General features: G+C 38.3%; 2 protein-coding genes across 3 annotated transcripts in view; both read left to right on the top strand.

Annotated features, from left to right (window-relative positions):
• Positions 1-954: 954 nt before the first annotated feature.
• Positions 955-9,183, top strand: prtfdc1b (phosphoribosyl transferase domain containing 1b). Its single transcript, XM_056390355.1, has 9 exons — positions 955-1,145; positions 1,391-1,497; positions 2,626-2,809; positions 3,414-3,479; positions 6,136-6,153; positions 7,750-7,832; positions 8,040-8,086; positions 8,232-8,308; positions 8,466-9,183. The coding sequence occupies exons 1-9, from the start codon at positions 1,095-1,097 to the stop codon at positions 8,511-8,513; spliced, it is 681 nt and encodes a 226-aa protein (XP_056246330.1). The 5' UTR covers positions 955-1,094; the 3' UTR covers positions 8,514-9,183.
• Positions 9,184-10,815: 1,632 nt separating this feature from the next.
• Positions 10,816-22,442, top strand: part of arhgap21b (Rho GTPase activating protein 21b) — a 37,543-nt gene continuing 25,916 nt past the window's right edge. For both annotated transcript variants that reach the window (XM_056391315.1, XM_056391314.1), the window contains exons 1-4: positions 10,816-11,017; positions 12,015-12,217; positions 19,597-19,779; positions 19,954-19,975. In XM_056391315.1, coding sequence (XP_056247290.1) covers positions 12,146-12,217; positions 19,597-19,779; positions 19,954-19,975 — 277 coding nt within the window. In that variant the 5' untranslated portion in view covers positions 10,816-11,017; positions 12,015-12,145. The remainder of the gene's footprint in view (positions 11,018-12,014; positions 12,218-19,596; positions 19,780-19,953; positions 19,976-22,442) is intronic.

Raw genomic sequence — 22,442 nt, 5'->3', positions numbered from 1 at the left:
AACAGCCCAGACCCCACTGCTGCTGCCGGACTAACTGACCACATGAGTCCCTGGGTGGTTCATCTAGAATTCACTCATTCACACACTGTCACACAGACACAGATTATGTTGTGCATGTGAGACTGGGTGTGGCATCTAGATTTCTTAAATTACAGTCCTGCAAATCTTTTTTTTTTCTCTTGTTTTGGAAGTGAAGGTGTGGCAACGTTTGAGAATGTTCAAGAGGCTCTATGTGTCAAAAATATGGAAATATTACATGAGATTAGGAACAAAATGATTTGATCAGAACAAAAGCAGTGTACAGGAGGGCCAGAGGTGTCTGTCTCTCTCCACAAGATGGCGATGTTAACACATCTGTGAAAAACCTTGTGACAAAGGTGTGAAATTGAAGTTCTCCTTTTGCCTACTGGGAATTTTGTGATTGCAATAACCAAACAATCACTTTCATTGGAACAGAAATGAAACGATTCTGCCAGTATTATGCTTTTCACTTCTTCCCTGTTTTCAGTTGCCCTTGCAAAACTCTAAAACATCCCTTATGTCTTGTATTGGTGATGACATAGTCCTGCTTATCTCTCTTTCTGTCTTATTCTGTCTATGAGTGAGTGAATGAGTGAGTGATGCAGACCATTCTCATTCTAACATTGTGGCATATGTTCCTGTCTTTCAAATATTGATAAATGAATGATCTATTAATACAAGTCTGACAAGAAAGAGTTTTAAGGTAGTAGGTGTAAATAAAGATTTTGCATATAAAACAAATCAACTTATACAAAATATAAATAATTGTCATGGATTTTGCAACTCAGCCCCCTTTTATTCCCACAGGCCCCTGGACGAACATTAAATTGCGGCCTCCTTCTTCACAGCAGCAGCAGCCCTGTGCAAAGTAACAAGTAAATGTTATGTTAGAGCGCCCCCGGCGGCAGCAGTGTTGTATGACACGGTACACGGAGGGGTGCAAACAGTTTGGTGGTGGTTAGAGGAGACATTCCTCCACCACGATGCTCCTCCTCTCTCCTCACGGTGCCAAATCCCCTTGAAAGCTTGCTGTACCAGTTTCTTTTTTCCTGGAAAGACAACTTTTTTTGTGTATGTCGGCGGAAAACAACATGGCAGACGATGGGCGAAGCGGCGGCATTGTGGTAATTAAATAATGAGTCAAGTGTCTGCATGGTTTTCAAACAGCGCAGAAAAAAGTTTAGTCCTTCGTGGATGCACAGACTCGGTGGTCGTTGCGCATTCAGACAACATTGCACACCTTACAGATGGATTTCCTTTAGAGTCACATGTGTCTCTCAGGCTGACCTCGCGCAGCCAAGAAGCTTGCACGTTAGTCTGGTGTTTTGCCACTGTGACCTAATGTTTGCGTTCATCTTTTCCCTCCCAGATTAACGATGACTGGCCAGGCTACAGTTTAGACCTCTTCAGCTTCCCAGCTCACTACTCCGGAGATTTAGACTGTGTCGTCATTCCACATGGCGTGATTATGGATAGGTACGACACAAAACAAACGAAGAAGAATCTTGATTTTTTGGGTGTTTTCTTACAAAAACCCTGCTGTCTAACACTGTGAGCTTCAGATGTTTCTGTTACGATTCCTCAGAAGTGTTTGTGGTTTTTAGCAGATCTGAGAGACTCTAGAAAGACTTAGGGGATGTTGTGTATTCTATACTCTAAAACTGGGTTTTGGTGTATCATATATAAAATGATCGTTGCAAAGCTGAAACAAACCCACAAAACAAACAACTTACAAACAGACAATTATTAAACATTATGAGAATTTTGATAATAGAAACTGTATAGAAATTTTAGTGGGAATCTGAATAAATCATACTCTTCATCTAAAAGACAACACTGGCGTTCAATCAAATGCTGTAAAGGGCTTGGTGATAACACTGAAATCAATATGAAAATATCAATACTGTGACCTATCATGGACATGTTTGCCAAATCACATATAATCAAATCAAAGTCCAAAGCAATGAACTGAAAGAATGACTTGTCAAACAAAAACAACAAATTTCTTAGTTAGAAGTGCTGCAATTTACGATAATCATTATCGATTAATCTGTTGATTATTTTCTGGATTAAAGGACTAGTTGTTTTGACTGTGGAATGTGAGCAAATAGGGAAAAATACCATTTACTAATTCTTAATCATTACACCCCAAGTCGCAGATTAATTTTCTGTTGAACGACTAATTGTCGCTGGTCTACTAAGAATCATTCATAAGGCCTACATTAGTATGTGAAACAACAACACAGAACATTCATACGATAATATTCATTGAAAGTTGAAATTTGTCCAGCTGTACTTAAGTAAATCTACAGCTACAGCTAATTGTTGCAAAGTAAAATCTTTCAAAAATGCATAAAACCGCACATAAAACTTGTTTTCAGCCTGTGACCTAACCTTTCACCAAACTTTATTAAAATTTGTTTATGTTTTTCACATATCATGCTAGCTTACGTATAAGCAGACAAACAACAAGCAGGAGTGAAAACATGGGTGTAACCACTTATTTTCCTGGACAGACAAACCACAGCTTTTCTTTAGAGTGTTGAAGAGGAAATTCACTTTTAAATTTAAAAAAAAAATTATTTTTTTTTAAATCGTTTGCAGGACAGAACGTCTTGCTCGAAACATCATGGATGACCTGGGGGACCATGACATCGTGGTGCTGTGTGTGCTTAAAGGAGGATACCAGTTCTGTGCCGACCTGGTGGACAGGATCAAGGCTCTTAGCTGCAACTCCAATCGCACAATCCCAATGAGGGTCCACTTCATCCGTCTGAAGAGCTACCTGGTGAGCCTCTGCCCACTGCTATACAGAGAGCCCTCAGACGCTGACCACTTCACTTAGGTGGCATGTGTGAATATGTAGAGGCACTCTTCATGCTTAAGATTGTTATTATCCGTCATGATGAATCCTATGACTTAGTCAGAAGATGTGTGTGTTATATTTTATACAACATTATGACAGTGGTATCTTTGTGTAAGTGTGCCTTGAACATGCTGTTTCCATGCGGCCCACCACAGCCTCAGCAGACGAGAAAAACATTGAGATATGAGTACATTGATGATATTATGTGATTGTCCTGTGCTATAAAATACACTTTAACCTGAAAGTCTTCATTTGTTTCATGTTTAGTGATGATTTCTGTCCATAAATGTGGCAATCTTTATGAGAAATATTAGGGAAAGGCAAAATAATGTAATCTGATCAAATCGTTTGCTATACCTTTCTATCTGACACTGTATCAAAGTAGAAAAACACTTCTTTTAAATTAGAATTTGGTCCACATGTTTCCGTACTTTGCATTCTTCGCTCGTATTATTGCAACTTTGTCTGACACATCAAAACATTATGGAAAAAAAAACATGTTTCTCTTGGATCATTATTTTTGCAGAATGACCAGTCGACAGAGGATCTTCACATAGTTGGAGCAGAGGACTTGTCATTTTTAGCTGGAAAGGTAACAGTTCTTCTTATCTGCATCATTGGAAACAGCTTTTTTAATAAATAACAGCATCGTAGTCCAATAAAACATCATCATGAGCTCCATTACAATAAAACAAACACACACAAATGGCAAAGAGATGGTGGGCACTGATAGACGGCAGCCTCAAGAGGGCAGCCTTCCCTCTTGCCTGCTATCTATCTCTCCATCCCGAGGAAATGGTTCAGTGCTTCCGTGCAGGAGATCAAAGATGGCAGTTACTGACAAATGCAGCGGTGATCAGATACCAAATGTTGTAATATAATTGTTTTAAGGCTTCTTCCACTTTATCTTAGCAGAGGCAAAATGTAAAATCTGCGTAAATGGGAGGATTTGCCGAGTTGCTATCAGAGTAGATCAGGATGATGACAGTGGTCTAGTTCTCATAGGCTCACTGCTCATCTGCTTGTCTTGTTATCACATAATCAAAATCAGTACCTCGGCGAACTGAAACGTGTTTGTGTGTATGTGCTGGCTGTTTCCCAGCACTGATAGTGTGTACTATTTACTGAAAGTCTCAACGAGACAGTGTAGAGAAGTGATGCTCAGGGGTCAAGAGACACTGAAGGTGTTGGAAATGACAACGACAAAAACTCTGTTATACAAAGTGATCTTTTTTTCAGCCTTTTCTCTAAACCTTGCTTTTGCTGTATTTTCTTTAGGCCACAAAAAATCATTCAAATGAAAGACGGAAAATCACTCTCCAACTTAACCTCTCACAACTCATAGACAAGAGAAAGCAGACTTTGCTTCATATTTATGAGTCATAACATAACAGTCAGAACATGACACAAAAACAAATATTGAAAGTCAAGCGTCTGCAAAGCATGAGATTCCAAACAAGTAGGGATTATTTACATAAATGATTAATCTGCCAATTATTTTATCGATGAATTATTTGTTCTATAAAATAAGATATATCTAAATATGGGGGCATTAAATATCCTAAATGGTGAAAAAATATGCTTCACAACATCATGTAGCCCAGAGATGACGCTTTGAAATTGCTAGCTTTGTTTGACAATGACCCTCATTTTACTGTCACTTAAAACAGAAAATCAGTATTTGAGACACTGGATACAGATAATGTTTGGCCTTTTGGCTTGAAAGAAAAATACTTAAATAATTAATCAAGTGTGTGAATAGTCAATTTGTTTGTTTTTTATTTGCACACATACAACAGCAGCTTATACAACAGAATTTAAAACAGAACTCTCCTAAATTAATCGATTGTTTCCGTCCTTTATGAGCACAACTGTCACCTACAACTGGGGTGCACAATTTCACATTAGTTGAGATTTGTAGTTTTTGTCCATGTTAATGTAGACATAATGAAATAATGCAAAAAAGCTTGTTTGCCGAGCGTGCATGTTTTTCTCTCCACACATCTGTGCATCATCTGCATGTGTGTGTGTGTGTGTGTTTGTGTGCATAGGGATGAATTACTCAGCCACTACTACAGACGTCATAAGTCAGCTTGTGTTTTTGTAGGTAATATAAATCAGCTGATCTGAACACTCACAGTCAAACACCCACCCACCCACACACACACACAAACACACTCACACACTCACACACTAATACGTCCTGTAACCAGGCGTGGCATGCCTGAAACATGAATAGGATATGAGGTCGTAAGCTTGAGTCATTGCCAGCTTCTTTGCTCCCAATATTTAAAGTGTGCTTGTGAAATCCCTGAGCTCCCTGTGATGTACAACTAAATTTTATCGTCTGTTTGTCACTGAATGTTGCAATGTTTTGCTGGAAGAAGTGAACTAATTGTGTGACAAGGAATATATTACATAGTTCACAGTTACGCCTTCGCCTCCCTACAGTGTGGTCAACAGACGGTAGCTTCCCCTTTCTTGGACATTAATTTATAGTTCATTCTTTTTATATTTCTCCAGGGTTTACTGCACTCCGGATAAATGTGTATGAATAATGAGGACGAAACAAAGCATGACTACATGCTTGGATGAATCCTTTGTTTGAGAAGTGGAGTAAAGTTCGAACAGTTACACGGCAGTTAAAGTTTTTTATCTTGACCTATCTAAACATAAGTGAAGCTTAGATTGTGTCTCCTCATATAAATAGTGCCCAGTTGTCTCCAGTTGATTAGACAAACATTTGCAGAATTTCAGCTATTTCAGTGTGACATTCAATGCAGGACTGAAGGAACACAGATTTCCAGTCTGGATGAGGCTGACATTTTTCTGCTGTGCTCATTTCCTTGCGTAATCACTGATATCATAAAATGTAATAAAAGCCTTACTGATAGAGCTCTTGCTTTAATAAATGTGGCTGGGTATGGCTCGGTTGATAGCCTGTGTTTCAACAATCCTCCCTTTACATATCTCCAAAGTAAGATGCTCATAGATTTTCATTTGTTTTTCATTTACTTCTCTGTTGCTCTACAACACAAAGCTTGCAGTACATGTATTTATTTTTATTTCGGATGTATAATTTGTCGCTGTTCAGATCATAAACTACATAGATTTTTTACATTGTGAATATTGTGGTGAAATGTGTGTAGTGTGTAAGACTACAGAAGACACTGTAGCTTTGTTATGTTTCTAACCAAGAATGATTGTTTTCTTCTCCTCTTTTCCCGCCCCAACATTACTCTCATAAGAACGTACTGATTGTGGAGGTGAGTCAAACATGTTTTTGCTTCTCTATTTTTCCCTCTCCACCAAATGGGCCTATTATATTTCTTGCCGTGGTTGGTTATCCAGGTCAGGAGGAGCCATTTAAAGTTTTTCATTTTTCTTGTAGAGGACCTGAGTTCAACATGATGAAACTTAATTGGCTGACCTATATTTGGGAAATAAGAGAGCCGTTTTTTCCAATATGATCATAAACTTTAGTCCTGTTGAGGGAAAAGGTGCACTGGGGAAAAAATGACATTTACAGGAAAGGAAATTGGCCAGTGAGTAACAATTACTTACTGTATGTAGATATTGCATGATTTAACATTTTGAAACTGCAGTCATTAGTCAGTGCTCAAATATCTGTGAATATGTCCTTGTAGTCATTTTTGACTGTGGCCACTATTGCAATAAGAAAGTTTGTATTTTCAAGTGACTATAGTGTTTCTTTGATTCTTTATTTAGTTAGTCAGTATCACAGATGTCTTTTACCAAGGATTTGATAGTAGCTTTTATGATAACAATTACTACATATAATGTGAAAGCAGTTGCTCATAGTATATGAACCCACAGATAATTTTCACTCGACACTGCTATGGAGCTCTTTAGCATCTTTCAGCTCATTGTTTTGGTTCCACAGCCTTGCACCAGGACTGTTTCGGTTCATTCTCTCTACATCATTCTTGACAGCAGGAAGCGGCGGATTTCGGCTAAAAGAGCTCTGATAAACCCACTCTATGATACATGCCCAGCACCAAACAGGAGTGACTAGCTGGTCGGAGCAGCCAAAGAGCCAGATATATCTCTCAGGAAACCAAAGTAGAGAGTGAATATTTCATCAGATGACAAAGACCCCACTCCAAAATAATATTAAATTTTTTTTTTTTTTGATGGAGGTATTAAACTTATCTGTATTTGAATGGGCAAGAACTACACGTCAAAATTGGGGTGCTTTTTATCAAAACATTTTCTCCGCATAATGTAAATGTAAAAAAAAGAGAGCAACAATGTTTCAGTGGGACATAGGGTAGAGCACAGGATTACTAACTGGTTCTAAAATGGTTCCCATATATATAAGGCAGGTTTATGTGTGGAATATCTTTCAATTTTTATTAATTTACAGTTCTCTACTTGAGGCAAAGAAATTGCTGAGAACAGAATTTAAAATGAAAGGCAAAATCAAACCTATTTTTACACGGTTCATATCCATTCACTCCTGAAAAATGTTATGTGTAAGTGCGTAAGGACAGTCCATTCTGTATGTAGGGCAAGTTGACCTTTATCTATGTGACAAACATGATAGAGCATATTTCTGTGGTTTCAATCCACCACCAAGTTTTCCCTCTTCCCGACGCAAAAAGTCATTTTGGGTAAAACTTCACATGTTGGTTTTTAAGATCCCTTTTTCACTTTAAGTATTTTTTAGAGAACACTCAAACAGTTATGTAATGTGAGTGCAGTGTGACCAACTTCTTCCTTTTCACTTCTCCAGTCAAATATGAATGTCTTTTTTTTAATTTTTTTTTTTTATTTGTCCCCATTTCCTCATTGGCATTCTCCTGCTTTCTCAGTCCAGTTTTTCTATCTTTCCTTTACAGGCCATTGTAGGCACTGGAAAGACAATGAAAACTCTCCTCAAGCATGTTGAAGCCTTCAGGCCCAAAATGATCAAAGTAGCAGGGTAAGTTATGGCTGTACAGGCATCAAAACCAGCCCAGTTGTCTTGCTTTGTGAATCACTATTTCCACTTTCCAGTCTAGACAGAGAAAGAGAGACAACGAGAAAAAGGTTTCAGGTGCTATTCTTTTAAAATGAATACTGCCCTTTGACACAACACGACATGTAGGAATGGATATCATATAATAATGTCTGCTTGTGTTTTCCCCAGATTGCTTGTGAAGAGAGTGCCACACAACTCAGCGTGTCTTCCTGACTGTATGTACTTGACCACCCCATTTATGTTTATGAGTCAGTAGTTGGTTCACATTTAAAACAATTGTTGCAGCTTGTTAGTCAGAGAGTCAGTGGGCTGTGGAAAAAAAAACTTGCAAGTAATGTTGCTCTTTGTCTTTGATTTCAGATGTTGGCTTTGAGATACCCAATCGTTTTGTGGTCGGGTATGCCTTAGACTACAATGAGTATTTTAGAGACCTCAATGTAAGTCAGTGCCTTTTTGAGTGACTCAGTGACTCACAATAAGTGTCTGAATGCACTGACTGTCATGCCTCAAATCATTTATTTCTTTTTGCATTGAATATTGTACAATTCTCTCTTATCCTCCATTTTGACTGTTGGTTGTCTTCCCCATTTTTAGCATATCTGTGTGATCAGCGAAAGCGGGAAGATGAAATACAAGATTTAAAGAGAGGACTGCAAAAGAGGCGACTGTCACACAGATGTCATCACGGAGCAACCCTAAACATTTTCCTCGAGATGCCACACACTTACAGCTGCTATCGGTGACATTTGATCTCAAACATCCCTGTTTTGTTATAACATTCCTCCTCTGAAATGTTTATCAGTTTTAGACAATGACATTTAACTGGTTTTAGCAAAGCAAGTACTTTTTAAAGCTGCAGCCTCATATTTTAGGTTTACAACACTGACTCGCATGTAATACGTTCAATGCTATGGTTAGTGTGCTTGTTTCCAATGCAAATGCCATCACAGTCTCACCTTCTTTTTGTATTCAATGCAAAGGACTTGATAATCATGACATGTACGAATGCGATAGATTTATTTTAGGCCACTGTGTGATGAGTTAACTGTGGAAACAAGGTGTTACGTCCTTTTAAAATCAAAGGAGTTGTCTTTTGTTTGGAAATTAGTGACAATTTTCTTCGCATTGCCATTTTGACATTTCATTGGGTAGGTCTCCTGCTGTCACTTTTAATGCTCAGGGGCAAACAAAGTAGAGCTTGAAACACTAAGTGCATTAACTACCTCTGTCTCTGTAGCATTTGAGGTGTAGAAGGGTGCTCTGGTCAGTTAGTTTTTTTTATTTAACATACAATAAAGTATTTTTAACATTGTTATGTGTTCTATAAGTATTATCTATCACTGCATTATTCTCACATTCTCTGTTGATTCACAAAATGCATTTAGTTTAGAATTTGTTTAAAGTGGTTTCTTTGCAGTTCACAAGATAAAAAAAAAACCTTGTGTACATAATGTTTTTCTCAGGCCTATGATATACAAAGGAGGGCTTTGGGTTATTGAAGCATGTTGAATAGAGTGTTATAATCATTTGTTTTTATGTACAGCATGTTTTATGGAATTACCGGGTGTTACGCTGCTGGGATTTTGTATTGATGATCCTGTTGTTACAGAAAACTGGCTCCTTCATAGACTTCTCAATTGTCCCACAAAAACTCTTTTCTTAACTGGTTTGTGATTGTTTCTATCTGAATTTAAGGCCAAAGCCGCATCCTGAAACATCAGGTTACCATTGTTAGGTTAAAAAGAACTTGGTTATGTGTAAATGAACTAGTAAAAGGAACAAAAGAGAGTTTGTTGTGTTGAGCTGCTGTGCTCTTTGTACACACCTGACATATGACTCCAAGTCTTTCTGTGAGGCAAAACCGTTTTTCTCTTGGCTCTGAGGTCTGCTGGGGATCACAGTGACTTGACTCTATGACCTTTAACAGAACTTAGCTCCAAGAATAATGTCATGAAAAACTACAAAAGGATTACATTATTACCATTTTAGTCAATACTTTCTGACAGGAAAGGAAGAAGTATTCAGATCTTTTACTAAAGTAAACACTACAACAGTATAAAAGTACTACATTAAATGTAAAAATCCTGCATTTTTATTAGCTGATCACAAAAAATGAAATCTTACCCTGCAAATAGCTGTAAAGTAGCACAAATCAAAACACTCAAGTAAAGTACAAGTATCTCAAAATTGTACAAAAAGGTACAGTGGTTAAATGTTGGCTACTTTGTTTATTTTTCTAGGCTTATATCCACAGTCCAGACACTGAAAGTAGAACTGGCAGGACAGGACAGCTTTGTGAAAGTCTCCTCCCTAAACTGACCTCTGCAACAAAAGCTGCCAATCCCAAGAACAGGTGGCCCCTTATGTTGGAGAGGAATAAAGGGGACATTTGTCGGGGGCCTGAGAATCTAAGCATTTATCTTAGTCTAATGCCCCAGTCTGTTTCAGACTGCGTGTATAGTAGAGGTGTATCGGCGTGAATCATGTAATATGAATTATCTGCTCTGATGAGTATATAATGGCAGCACGATGAGAGCAAAGATTATATGCCGTGTGGTATGTGTGAACTCACATTCCTCATCCACCGCCATCCACATGCCAGCCCTGCTCGACCTCACATTGAACCAGGACATGTGACCCCCAGTTCAGCGTTGTTGTGTATGTGAAACGAAAGTGGGTAGGATTGTGAAAACAAGGAACTGAAAACCGTAGCCGGTGAGTATATGTTTCCTCTACTTGCTCCTTCTGAGATTGACTCGGTGCTCTCTAACGTTGAACGTAAAAAAAAAAAAAACCCACCTTTTACCAGAGCAGCGGCGACTTTTTGTAAACTGGCAACTGATTGGTCCCGTCAAATACAACGCCGCCTCTGATTGGCTCAGAGTGTCCTGTTGCCCGAAGGTGGACTCCCAGAGCGTTGGGAACGCTGGAAGCAAAAAATTCCAGCTACCAAACTGCACCATGCGCCACCCCTGAGTGGGATCGGAATAATCACCGGGAAGCCGTTTGTACTCAAAATATATTAAATTATGACAACGCCTGACTATCTCGAAGCTCCCACGCTATGTTTTTACTTTGTCTATTCGCTTTTATGGACAACTGTCGCACCCGTTGCCCGCCTGTACTGACGCTTCTCAACTACACAGGTAACTTTGTTTAAACTCTAGCCGTTAGCATGGATGCTAACCGCAGTGTTAGCAGCCTGTTGCCGCAGTTGGTTTGGTTGTTGCTTTTGCCTACTTTACATGCTTTACAGGCGACGTTCACAAAGTATATGACGTGGAGAGTGCCTACAACGTCCCATGTCCCCCTTTCGACTTTTTTGTGCTGGTGTTTCATTAAAATAACAAAGAAAAAAGCTACTTTATTTGGTCGGTGGAGAACAACAGCTCGCCACGCTCTGTTCGTGCCTCAGTTGACCATCGATCTCTAAAAAGAGGAATTTAAATTCACCCTCTCGAAGTCACAAACCCTGTGGTTTCATTATCGAAATACAAACAATATAGTGAACTTAAGCGAAATGAACTGTGTAACCCCGGTTCAAAGGGTTTGTTATAACATAATTTCAAATGGACGGACGTTTATTTTGCCCTGCCTTCCGTCTGTAGTCCACTTGTTGCTGGTCATTCATTATGGAGTGTTGACTATCCACGTTGTTGTTTCAAGCTGATGACAACAAGCCCAAATTGTTGTTGCATGAATAATGTGGCGATGATGTCATGTGTCACATCACTGTCTCCTACATGTGTGAAAAACTTACTCAGTTCTGTGAACATTTTGCTTGGACTACTTTTGCAACAGTTCGCAAACTTTTCTAACTAACAATTGATCAAACTGTGCTATATGTTATATGTATTATTATACCAAGTCAGCTTGTCTGAGTGTAAAACTTTGTTAAGACAAGGCACAAAAACACCAGGTAGAAAATAGCATTAGGACCTGTTGCATAATGTTGGTGGTCCAAAATTAAACACGGATGGTCTACTATTATGTGCCTTAAACAACTGAGGTATTGAGTCATGTTGTTTGACAGACTCTTGAACAGTGTGAGATGCCATATCTAAGCAGTTAATTCACAAATGTGCCTGTTATTAAACAATAAAATATGCTGTAATAACGTCTCTACCCTCCTCTCTCCTACAGATGGACTAAATAATCAAGCAAGAATGGAGGTATAAATTGGACAAAGTGGAGCATAACATTTTGTTGCATCCTGCTGGAGCTGTGTGTTCGATGTGGGCGTTCACAGATAACACGATTTTAAGTGAAGTTGAATGATGGCATCACGTTGGGTTAATTCTTGTGAAGATGATGAGAGACAACAAGCAAGATCTTCTTTCTGTGAGGTAAAGACAACCACATCAAACCTTAGATTTTTTTAAATGGTGATCATGAAAGTGGTTTTGGCTGACTTTGGTTTCAATGCCCCCCTCCCCCACATTCAACGTGGTGTGGAGGGGGAGTAATGTGTTTGACACTTTGGCCCAGCTGTTTGTGCTTGTAACAGCTCTTGTGGGGTTGTTTTGCTCTTTATCTCACCAGTGCTTTATTATTTTGGTTGTTTTGGTAATTACCGCCATCAGATTTATGTCACAAGGTTGTCTGAGTGCTTCCTATTTTTTCTTGTGAGGGCTAGGGTTGATCATTGTAGATGAGAGACAGAGACAGAAAGACAGGTTTTGGTTGCAAAACAGCATATAATTAGATTTGAAATTTAATCAAACTCTTCACTGGTGGAAGTGGGAGGAGGCATTGGCATTGAAGTAGTTTATTCAAGCCCCATCTCTTAGATTTTTAAGCTGTGACCCCTATAATACCAGACAGGACACCATCTGCTCCTCTGAAAGCTTGGTGCCTGAATGAAGACCTTCATGGTAAATGAAGTAGCAACCTCGTACTCTTTGAAATGAAAGGGCACCTATTTATAGAATCTGTAGTTTTCTTTCATTTGTTCCACTGCCTTTAATCTAATATTCATTCCTCACTTAAAACTCCCTGCTTCTATGTGAATAGTCTGTAAATGAGGGCTGTAAAGCCCCTTATGTTGTCATCTTTAACAGGCTAGATGTACTGAATTTGATTTTTAGATCATTAGACAAAGCACATGGGAGTAAAGGACCCTTTAGTAAGCCAGTAACAGGCATAATGGTGCACAGTTTATTCTTAATTTATTTCGTGTCATATGTTTTTTAATGATAAATGTTTAATAACCCTGAAAATAATATTTGGGGAGGTCTAGAAGAGCATAAAACGAAAATAACTAATTTTCATTGAAACTGAAAAAAACAAGCAAAATGATATTTTACCATATACCAGTTAACTCTATGCAAACAACACACTAAAGCACACACAGCTTGTGTTGCATCCCTCTCTTTTTCACTGTCACAGCTAAAAAACAAACTGAGATGATGTGCTTACCTTTGTCATTATGACCATCTGGATACACCGTCTGACTTCTGCACACTTCTAAATGAGTTTAATGAGTGAATCTGATGTCACATAACAATTCTGGTACAGAAAATCTCTACAGGCAATATAGAGGTGCCAATATATATTGTGAGACATGTTCAATTTTCACATTTTCACAAAATACAATTATTACATTATATGTAAAAAAAAACATGTTTAAGTATTTTATAGTGCCAAAAATGTTGGTTGGGGGTGAGGGTAAGCCTCAGTAAAGTGCAGTCAGTGGAAATCCTTCTTTTACCAGTCCTTCTAATAAGGCTACCACACAAACCAATTCATGTGCTAATTTTGAGCCGGAAACCCCCTGGAGTCTCTGGTCCTGGGATTTTCTGGAAATGATGACACTGTGGATTCAATGAATGTTTTAAAATCTCTTTCTAAATGTGTAATTTGCACAAAAGCAACTTGTGATTGTCTCCGCTGACAAAGATTGGTCAAAGGATGTAGATGATAAATGGTTGTGTGCCTTTTGTTTTTATTCAGAGAGAGCATAGCCCTGTTGCTGCTGTAAACAAGCAGTAGGGATTATAAAAAAAGAGGATGGATTACTATCCCAGACAGGCAAAGTGAAGCACATTTCTAGACCCTTAGCAATTACCTTAATTGCTTAAACAAATGAAACAGAGATCTTACAATAATCACAACCTCATTGTGCTGTATCACAGAACATAAGACTTAGTGAATATGTTTCATGTTATTTTTTCTCTTCTCTTTGCTCTTTGTCTGACCTTTTCACAACCATTATGACCATAACCCAAGGAGCTTGTTCTTGAGCTGGAAATAACTTAATAACTTAATAGAGGAATAATTTGTTATTTGAATCAAGATTTTTGTCTTTATTTCTTGCACACTGGCGTGTTTGTCTGCTTTATCAGCTGAATACTGCATGATATTCAAACATTGTATCTGAATCTAAATGACAGACAGAGTTGGCTTAATGTCTCCTTTCTCTACTTGGATTCCTCTGGTTAGATATTGAGTTTTTAGATTGGGTGCTGATCATTCTTGTGTGTCTGTGGTAGGATTTTCTATGTGAGCCTAGGGTCTTTATTGTATCAAACTATACCATATCTTTGATGAGTAGACTTGTAGCTTTTTTCATGATTCTTACTACCTGCATTTCTGCTTTTTATGCTCCAGTAGAACAACAGAAATTACAGTGGGGTGAAATGTATTATTGATGCTGAAGCATGATCCATATTTAGCACTGTAGGGAGCTATTGACAAACAGACCCCCCTGTTCCCACAGTCTTCATTAAAGCTCAGTGTTTATCTGATTTAGCCTGGCTGCCTTTTACAGAACCATGCACAGGCATCATATGGCTAACTGATGGCAATCGGAAGGGAAAATTGGCCTTAAATTGGATAGAAGAAGTCTGTTACTTCCTGTTGCCTTATAGTTGGGTCTGCGGTGTCTCAGGGGAAAACATAAGAGATTGGCTATGTGATTCAGTTTTTCCCGATTTCTGTGCAGTGTTTGGTGAAAAGATCCATGTCATATTAGGTGGAAAAGCCTGTGACATTTTTTATGTCTTGTTTAAATAGCTCACCATATTTTAGTGAGCTGACAGCTGTTTTCCTTTTTGTAAGAGCAAGTACAAACTTAATCTGTTTTTTACAAGCAAATGGCAGGTTAGAGATATGTGCTGTAGGCAAAAACAACAGTCCCAATGATTTTATTCATACATTTTCATCATCATCATCATTTCACACAAGCAAAACATATTAACATATATATAATTATAACATATTGACAAAAATGTATGTGTTCAGTGTACAGCTTTGGCAAAGCTTTGTGAGAGAAATAGCTTGACAACTGTATTTTTGAAATCAGTTCCCACAGGAAACAGTTATTTTATCCCACAGATGAGAGTGGGATGTATAAGCAGTCCAGTCTGATTGCTAAATGCTGTTACAGACAACTGACTCGTCTACAACATTAATGCTCTTTAAGAAGGCATAGTTGTTGGCCTGTTTTTTGTTGTTGTTTTTTACTCTGCGTTTAGACTTTTGCAAGGGTGATGCACAGCCTAAATTGTTTCAGTGATACTTCATCCAAGACATACCATGTGGCATCCATATGTTTTATTCATTAGCTTCTGGTGTGTCTTTCCTGGTTAGTCTAGGAAGTGTACTTTCCATATTTGACTGTTTGGATGCGCAGTTTGGAGGTAAGTTTTTGTCCAGTACAGCATCTCCACAATGTACTACCTAAAAATATTTATACAGTTGAATCAGTGTTTATAATATTATAAAGGTACATTACTAGCTTCACAAAAGTAATATCTCAGGGCGAATGCATATGATTACACAATGTTGGGCAGGTGTTAATCTTATTAGCTTCATTCACCAAAGGTATTGAGGTTTACTTTCTGTACCAACATTTGTGATATACAATTTATGAATGTAAATATTAGTTATAGTATGAAATGTGTTTATTGCTCAGCCCAAGTGGCAAAATACATGCCACACTCTCCAGTGTTACAGAATAACTAACTATGTTTAACAGTCATGTTTTTGCCCTTTTTAGACAATGATATTAGAAATATTGTAATAAGAAATTACTGATAATTTAGAGCCATCCAGTATGAACAGTAGCCCACAAGACTATACCAGGGCCATGTGTATGTCACAGCTAGAAGTGTGGCATGCACAAAACACATCACGTGTCTATATAGGCTGAGTAATGATACTTCTAACTTTGCCCTGCACCATAAGACTGTAACGCCCAGGGCTCACCAGTGGCCCTCTGTATCATTATCTTAGGCTTTTCACAGTTAAGTGCTTGGTTTGGACGGGATGTGGTGTAGAATTTAGCAGCCCACAGAGAACGAGGTTTCTTCACATTTTAAGCCTGTGTACTTGTCTGATGTTTTTAGAGCTGATGTCATTTGGTGCTTGAAATGTGTCATTTAGTGATGTCAGCAGAGGTTTTTAAACTTACAGGCCATGCAGTGTGGTTTCATAATATTTGTTAAAAATGAACAAGGTGGAAATTCCAGTTTCTTTTTCAGTGTGTTACTAGCCTGCAGATTCGAGCCTTTGTGGTGTGTAAACAGCTGTGCATGTACAGTGTTTCCGCTAAAGTTTCTGATGTTAGTGGGTGGTATTGGTAGGACTGCCCTCTAATCTCTGTGGTAGTGGAACCACTGATGTAGTCTCACTTTACAGCATCTCTGAAAATGACCACATGCACACAGATACAAAGTGTACCATTTGTTAAGCAAGAAAAGAAATTTGAGGAGCTTTCCATGGTTATTTCAGTGAAATAACCAAAGCTCCATGACTGGCATCTTTTGCCTTATGTATGGTATCTATGAATATAGAGCAACAGAAATTGAAAAAGGTTTTTTTTTTTTTTTGTTGTACTGATGTTTTTAATTGTTCATTCATGATTTTGGGCTTTATTGAAAGAAGGATGCTAAACAAATACCCAGGAAAAGACCAAAACAAACAGTATGTTACTCTCTTGGGGAACTACTCAAAATAAATGACAGTGCCCTTGTTCATCATAATGAAGGAAAATTTCAGCCAGTGCAACATTGTGGCTAATTGATGTGTTTTTACTAACTATTGGACAACAATTGAGGTCCATGCCACAGAGGAATAAGCTTTATGCAGGCAGTACTTGTTAGAAAGATCTGTTTATTTTTGGTTTGGGTGTTTATATGGGATTATTTTACAATAACTAGGCTAACTGTAATCTAGTGGTTGAAATCAGTATTCCTGCTCTGAGACACAGGCATAGTCATTGCTCAAATACCAAATACCTGCTGAAAACTCTCTCCCAGCTGCCTCACCCAGTACAAATATCAGTTTGGCATTCTAGTGATTCATAAATAGGTGACAGTCATTCATTTGTGGGCGGGAGAGGACAGGCATGATGTGGGTGTTTTTGTCATGTGGTAGCCTCTTTTTATGACAAGTAATCTCATAATTTGTTCCTTTTATGCTGATTCTCTTTTGACCTCTTGTAATGGTTATTTGAATGCATAAATCATCTGATCTATCAGGTTTGCACCAGAGTCTTGCTTTTTTCTCTGTTCTTAATAATAGCTTTTTAAAATTTTCATTAAACAAGCTATTTTTTAAGTTTTGCTATCGATACATAGCCACTGTTAACATTAACAGTTGTTTACTTACCAGTCTTGCCAAGAGCTTTAGCCATTATTGTGTTCACAATACAAGAGGTTATTTAATACACCCTCTGAGCAGCGCTACTTCTTCAGGGTAGCCTGGACGCTACCGTGACTCGCTATCAGAAAGTGACGAGACGGTCCGCCTAGCTGATTAGCATGCTAACATAAGTGATGGGAGTAGAAGCAAAACAAGAGTTAACATTGGCACTGCTTCCTACCGCTGGAGACAGCTGTTGGCAAACAAAGGAATGAAGTTTGATGCTGAACTTGCAACATTTCTTCTAGACTGGCAAGTAAACAGCTGTTAATGCTAACGTTCGCTGTGTAGCAATAGCAAAACTTACACATAGCTCCTTTAAATAAGAGGAAAAGGAAACCTTGGGGGCAAATGTGGGTCTGGAATTTATTGACTTGGAATGTCACAGCAGTATTAACTATGCAAGTGGCAATGATAACACTGCTTGGCATGTGTCTGTCAGGAGGCCCACACCCCCTTCTGTCGTCTACATCTAAAGATCAGAGGCTTGGAAATTGCCCTGTGCACTGGCTGCTAAATCAGATCCAGTAGACTGGATTTGCCTTGCTCTGGAGACATGATGGGAGCAATGCAGGCATTTCAAACATTCAGTTGATCTATTGTCATCACCACAAGCGCTTCTCTGGGTATGGATTTGCATGTTTTCTAGTTGTGTGAAGGCACCCAAGGCTCATACAGACACAGACTTCAACATGAAAGTGCAGGTATCAGAGAACAGCCAAAGCTTGGTTATACACAGTAAAACCTGTTTTGCTAGTTTCATCAAAATACATGCGTGTCAGCTGCACCTGCAGCTCTGTTTCCCAGCCAGCCAAAGAAGTGCTTTGGGTCCTTACTCTCTATAGTAAGATCATTTAAACTCCTTTTATGGGTTCATCAACTCAGGTTTCCACTTGAAATATGCTTAGATTGGAGTGGTTTATGTTATTGTATCTTTCAAAAATAAAATATATGGTTGAAAAGCAGAGAAGCTTGGTTGCAGAGAAGCGGCAAAAGATTCTACAAAGAGCACAGTGAAACATGCTTTGACTTGGTACACACCTCCAGGCACACAATATATTTCTAATGAGCCATTGAGTACAAGGCTGTATGTTCATACTGTGAAATACTCTAAGCAGTTGAATGGGATGGTGGTGGTTTTAAGTTGGTGTGGACAAACTGTTGCTTATGTTTGTTCTTTGAAATATGGTTTGGCTCTTTCACTACTCCCTTCAACAGCTGGACCAAGTAAACAAGCTGTTCAGATTTATTTATTTCTCTTTTGTTTAAAACACAATTCTGATATGCAGAATTTTTACCTACACAAGTAGACAAACCTCGTATAAATACTTATGTTATTATGTTACTCATGTTATTGTGCAGATAATTCACTCTGATTTTCTGAAATTTTACTCAACATATTTGTCCAGGCAGAGATAGTGCAAATGCATGCTCATCAAATTCCTCATGTTGTGGGGGAAAGTCTATGCTTCGGGGGAAGGGGGAGGGTTTGTTTGAGACAGGATGCAGAAAAATACGTTTTTCGGTGTGGAAATACAAGATTGTTTGAAAAGAGGCATTCCTGAAATTTGCACTGGGACAAGGAAATGTGATATGGGGAGATCTGAGTAAAGCGAGGGTGTTGCTGCACACATGATACCACAAAGGTGTCAGGCTATAAATAGTCAGTAAACACAGGAGTGGGTGTCCAAAGCCCTGAAGCCTGACATGCTCTACTCCAGCTGTGAAAATGGGATACGACAACTTGACTGTAAACACAGGACAGCCACTAATGTTTTTCAAAACCTCATTCTCCTTGAAACCATGTGTAACTTTAATGAATGATTGATTGACACTTAGTGTTAATGTGCAGTAACTTGACTGAAAAGGTAATCTGTTGATATGTCTAAACTGGGGATGGCTTTCAAATGAGTTGTACTTTTAGTAACATTGTTTTTGGATTGTAGCATTTGGGGGATTTCATAGCTAAATGTTTTTTTGTTTTTTTTTTGCAAAAATCTATTTGATATCTTTGTGTGTGTCAAGGTGAAATTAGGACTAATTCATTTTAAATTTGTCCTCCACCCTTCTGTTCTTGCAGAATGACTGTCCAGATTGGAGAAGCTTGGCTGATTCTCCTGCAGTGCAAAACCCAACAGAGGAAGAGCCGTTCTCATGGCCAAGACCTAAAACCGTGCGCTTACGTCGCACTTCCCAAGGGTTTGGCTTCACCCTGCGGCACTTCATTGTATACCCACCGGAATCAACCATGCACTTGTTCCCGGTAAATTTCAGTATTGTTGCTATTATTAAACTTGTCAGAAGCTTTCATGAGTTTCATGCACCTGAGTATTGTTTGCTTATCTTGTAAGATAACACTGAGTCAACTAAAAGCCTGATACCTAATTTCTGCGACAATAAGCAACAAAGTCACTTGAGTATTTCTATGTTTTTACAGGAGGAAGATTATGGCCGCAGAGGTAAGCAGAAAATTTTTCTTCTTCATGTCTGCCCTTCAACACTGCTGAGTCAAAGCAGTGCCTCTGACTCCTAATGACTCTTAATCCATTCACTCTTTGGCTCTTTTTGCTTCCTTATGTGATGAGAACAATGTAGTGCCTGTGTGTCACTGACCTTTGTGGAGGCATGAAAGGTTTGGTCAGCACCACCTGTTTCTGTCCTGCACTGACCCACCTCTTCATATTGTTTCACTTTGTTGTACTTGCTGATTTTCAGTCTCACCATAAAAAGGCTGTCAGAAAGAGATGGCCTCAATTTTTTACTGGGTTGTCAGTCTGGCCCTCTTTCTTCATGTTAGCATCAATACTTACCTTCTGTAGAGGGTAGAAGGTAGACAACTGATATCAAATCTGTGGCATGAGTGTTGATTTATTACTTCTCATACCTTATCCAACTTAACTCCAACATAGTTCCTAAATCTTATGGTCATGAATTTAAAGCAAAATTTTCGTCATTACTCCTTTGTCATTTTTAATCAAAAACACATGCAAAGGTGGGAGCCAGCTGTTATTTGCAGGTGCAGAGAAAACACGTTAAAGTTTGTAGATTTTGGAAAAAAAATAGTATGTCCCTAATGGGTTTTGAAATCAAATACTGAACATTGAAGATAAAAATAACACCTGCATTTATCATGCCTTTGCTTTTGCTGAAGACATCTCGACTCTCCAGTTTCATTTTAAGCAGTTTACATCATGTTTTTGACCAGTGTCATGTCTTAAGCCAAAACAATACAATTTAACTCTCTGAATTTTATCATGCAAGCATTCACTCACATGTAACTCATTTGAAAGTCTGAATTTAATTTCTAACCCTGTAGGGTTGCCAAGAAGGCAATTAAAACCTTTGAAATTTTACATGAGAAAAAAGATGTACTGTACTTGTTTGGGATTCCCCAGCTAGACTATATTTCATTTATAATTTCCTGATAGGAATTCTCTTTGATTGAGTTAGCTGTGTGACTGCCTGTCCCATCCTGTTGTGATCACTGTGAGTTGATATCCCAGTAGCTTGTTTCTGGGCTCTCTGTTTAGTCTGCTGCCATGTGTTGCCCATGAAGAGGTTGCTGTGACTGGAATTCGTACAGGTGGACATCAGGATTTCCATTTGAAAAGTATATTCGCCAGAGAGAATAGTTATTGTAGAAAACCAACATGGTAATTCATCTTGCACATTTTGAGGAAGTAATTAAAATAGGCACTACTAAATACCCCATGAACCTGTTTTCAACATTCCTCAGCGCTTGTCTGCTTGTGAAAGTGTTTGCCTAGTATCGCAATATGTTTAACCTAATACAACAACATCTATATACCTGACATAATTTTGTCATAGGTCTCATACACAATGCGACAATCTGTCAAGCTCAAATATTTATGTCACATGATTATAAAGCATCCTTTTAAGGGATGGCTATACAGTTTTTCAAGTTTGTCTTAAAACTATAGTCAGGTGTGTGTATCTACACTGAAACAGTTTTAGCTAGCTGTAATCATTCCTCTTGCTCATATTGGCCATTCAAAGATCCCTTCTTTATGTGCTTCCAATGAAAGTGATGGGAGACACACAGTCCTTGTTCTTTGTAAAAAATACATTCCAAAGTTTATCTTAAGTTAAAATGAGATCTCAGCAGACTAAGATCAAATAAAGTCTGTATCTTCTAAAGTTAGTCTTTTTAATACAAAATTTTCCCTTTGTGTTACTGCAGCTCATCAAGGAAACAGTCTAGCGAAACAAAAAGAGTGAATTTCATACTAAAAAGGCTTTAATTTTGGAAAATACCCACTTGATTTAATTAACTCAGACTGCTGAGGCCTATTGTAACTTGATATAAACTTTTTTTCACAGACAGGACTGTGGGTACTGTCTACCATCATTTATATTAGCATTAGGTTAGGAATTGATATTTTAATGGCCAGAATGAACAGGAAGATAGATTAAAGCAAGCAAAACCAGATTTAATGATCATATGGGCAACTGAACAATTCGGAACCTTTACCTTTTAATAATGAACGCTAAGAAGTATTACAATGACTAAACATGATTTTATTTTGTGTCATAGCACAGTATTGATGTTGTAACACTGTATTACCCAGCTATAGATGTAGGTTAATGAACTCTATGGTGCAGCTGATCATGTAATATGACATGGAGACACCATTCATTAGAAAGCAGAATACACAGTCACATGGTCATCTGGACATAATCGCACACATGCTTGAATTAGTTTGCAGTCCTGTACAAATGATAATTATGCTTTCATCCAATTGAAATCCTGAATGGACTGTATGTGATGCATGTACACATTGAATCATGTAGATGTGCACAGACATGCAGTTAAATATCACTGCATAAACATACTGGGCTCTCTTGACAGAGACAGGTCTAAATTGCAGATGACTTAAATTTATTGTTTCTACTCTCCGAACTCTT

This window comes from Seriola aureovittata, chromosome 12 (assembly GCF_021018895.1).
Source record: "Seriola aureovittata isolate HTS-2021-v1 ecotype China chromosome 12, ASM2101889v1, whole genome shotgun sequence".
In the NCBI taxonomy this organism is placed as follows: domain Eukaryota; kingdom Metazoa; phylum Chordata; class Actinopteri; order Carangiformes; family Carangidae; genus Seriola; species Seriola aureovittata.
This window is presented reverse-complemented; position numbering and strand designations above follow the sequence as displayed.

Bases quoted from the DNA above. Each gene is read 5' to 3' on its own strand.
- prtfdc1b (XM_056390355.1), top strand. From the start codon at position 1,095: ATGTCGGCGGAAAACAACATGGCAGACGATGGGCGAAGCGGCGGCATT. The intron at 1,498-2,625 runs GTACGACACAAA...AATCGTTTGCAG, and splicing joins CATGGCGTGATTATGGATAG to GACAGAACGTCTTGCTCGAA. The intron at 7,833-8,039 runs GTAAGTTATGGC...TGTTTTCCCCAG, and splicing joins AAAATGATCAAAGTAGCAGG to ATTGCTTGTGAAGAGAGTGC.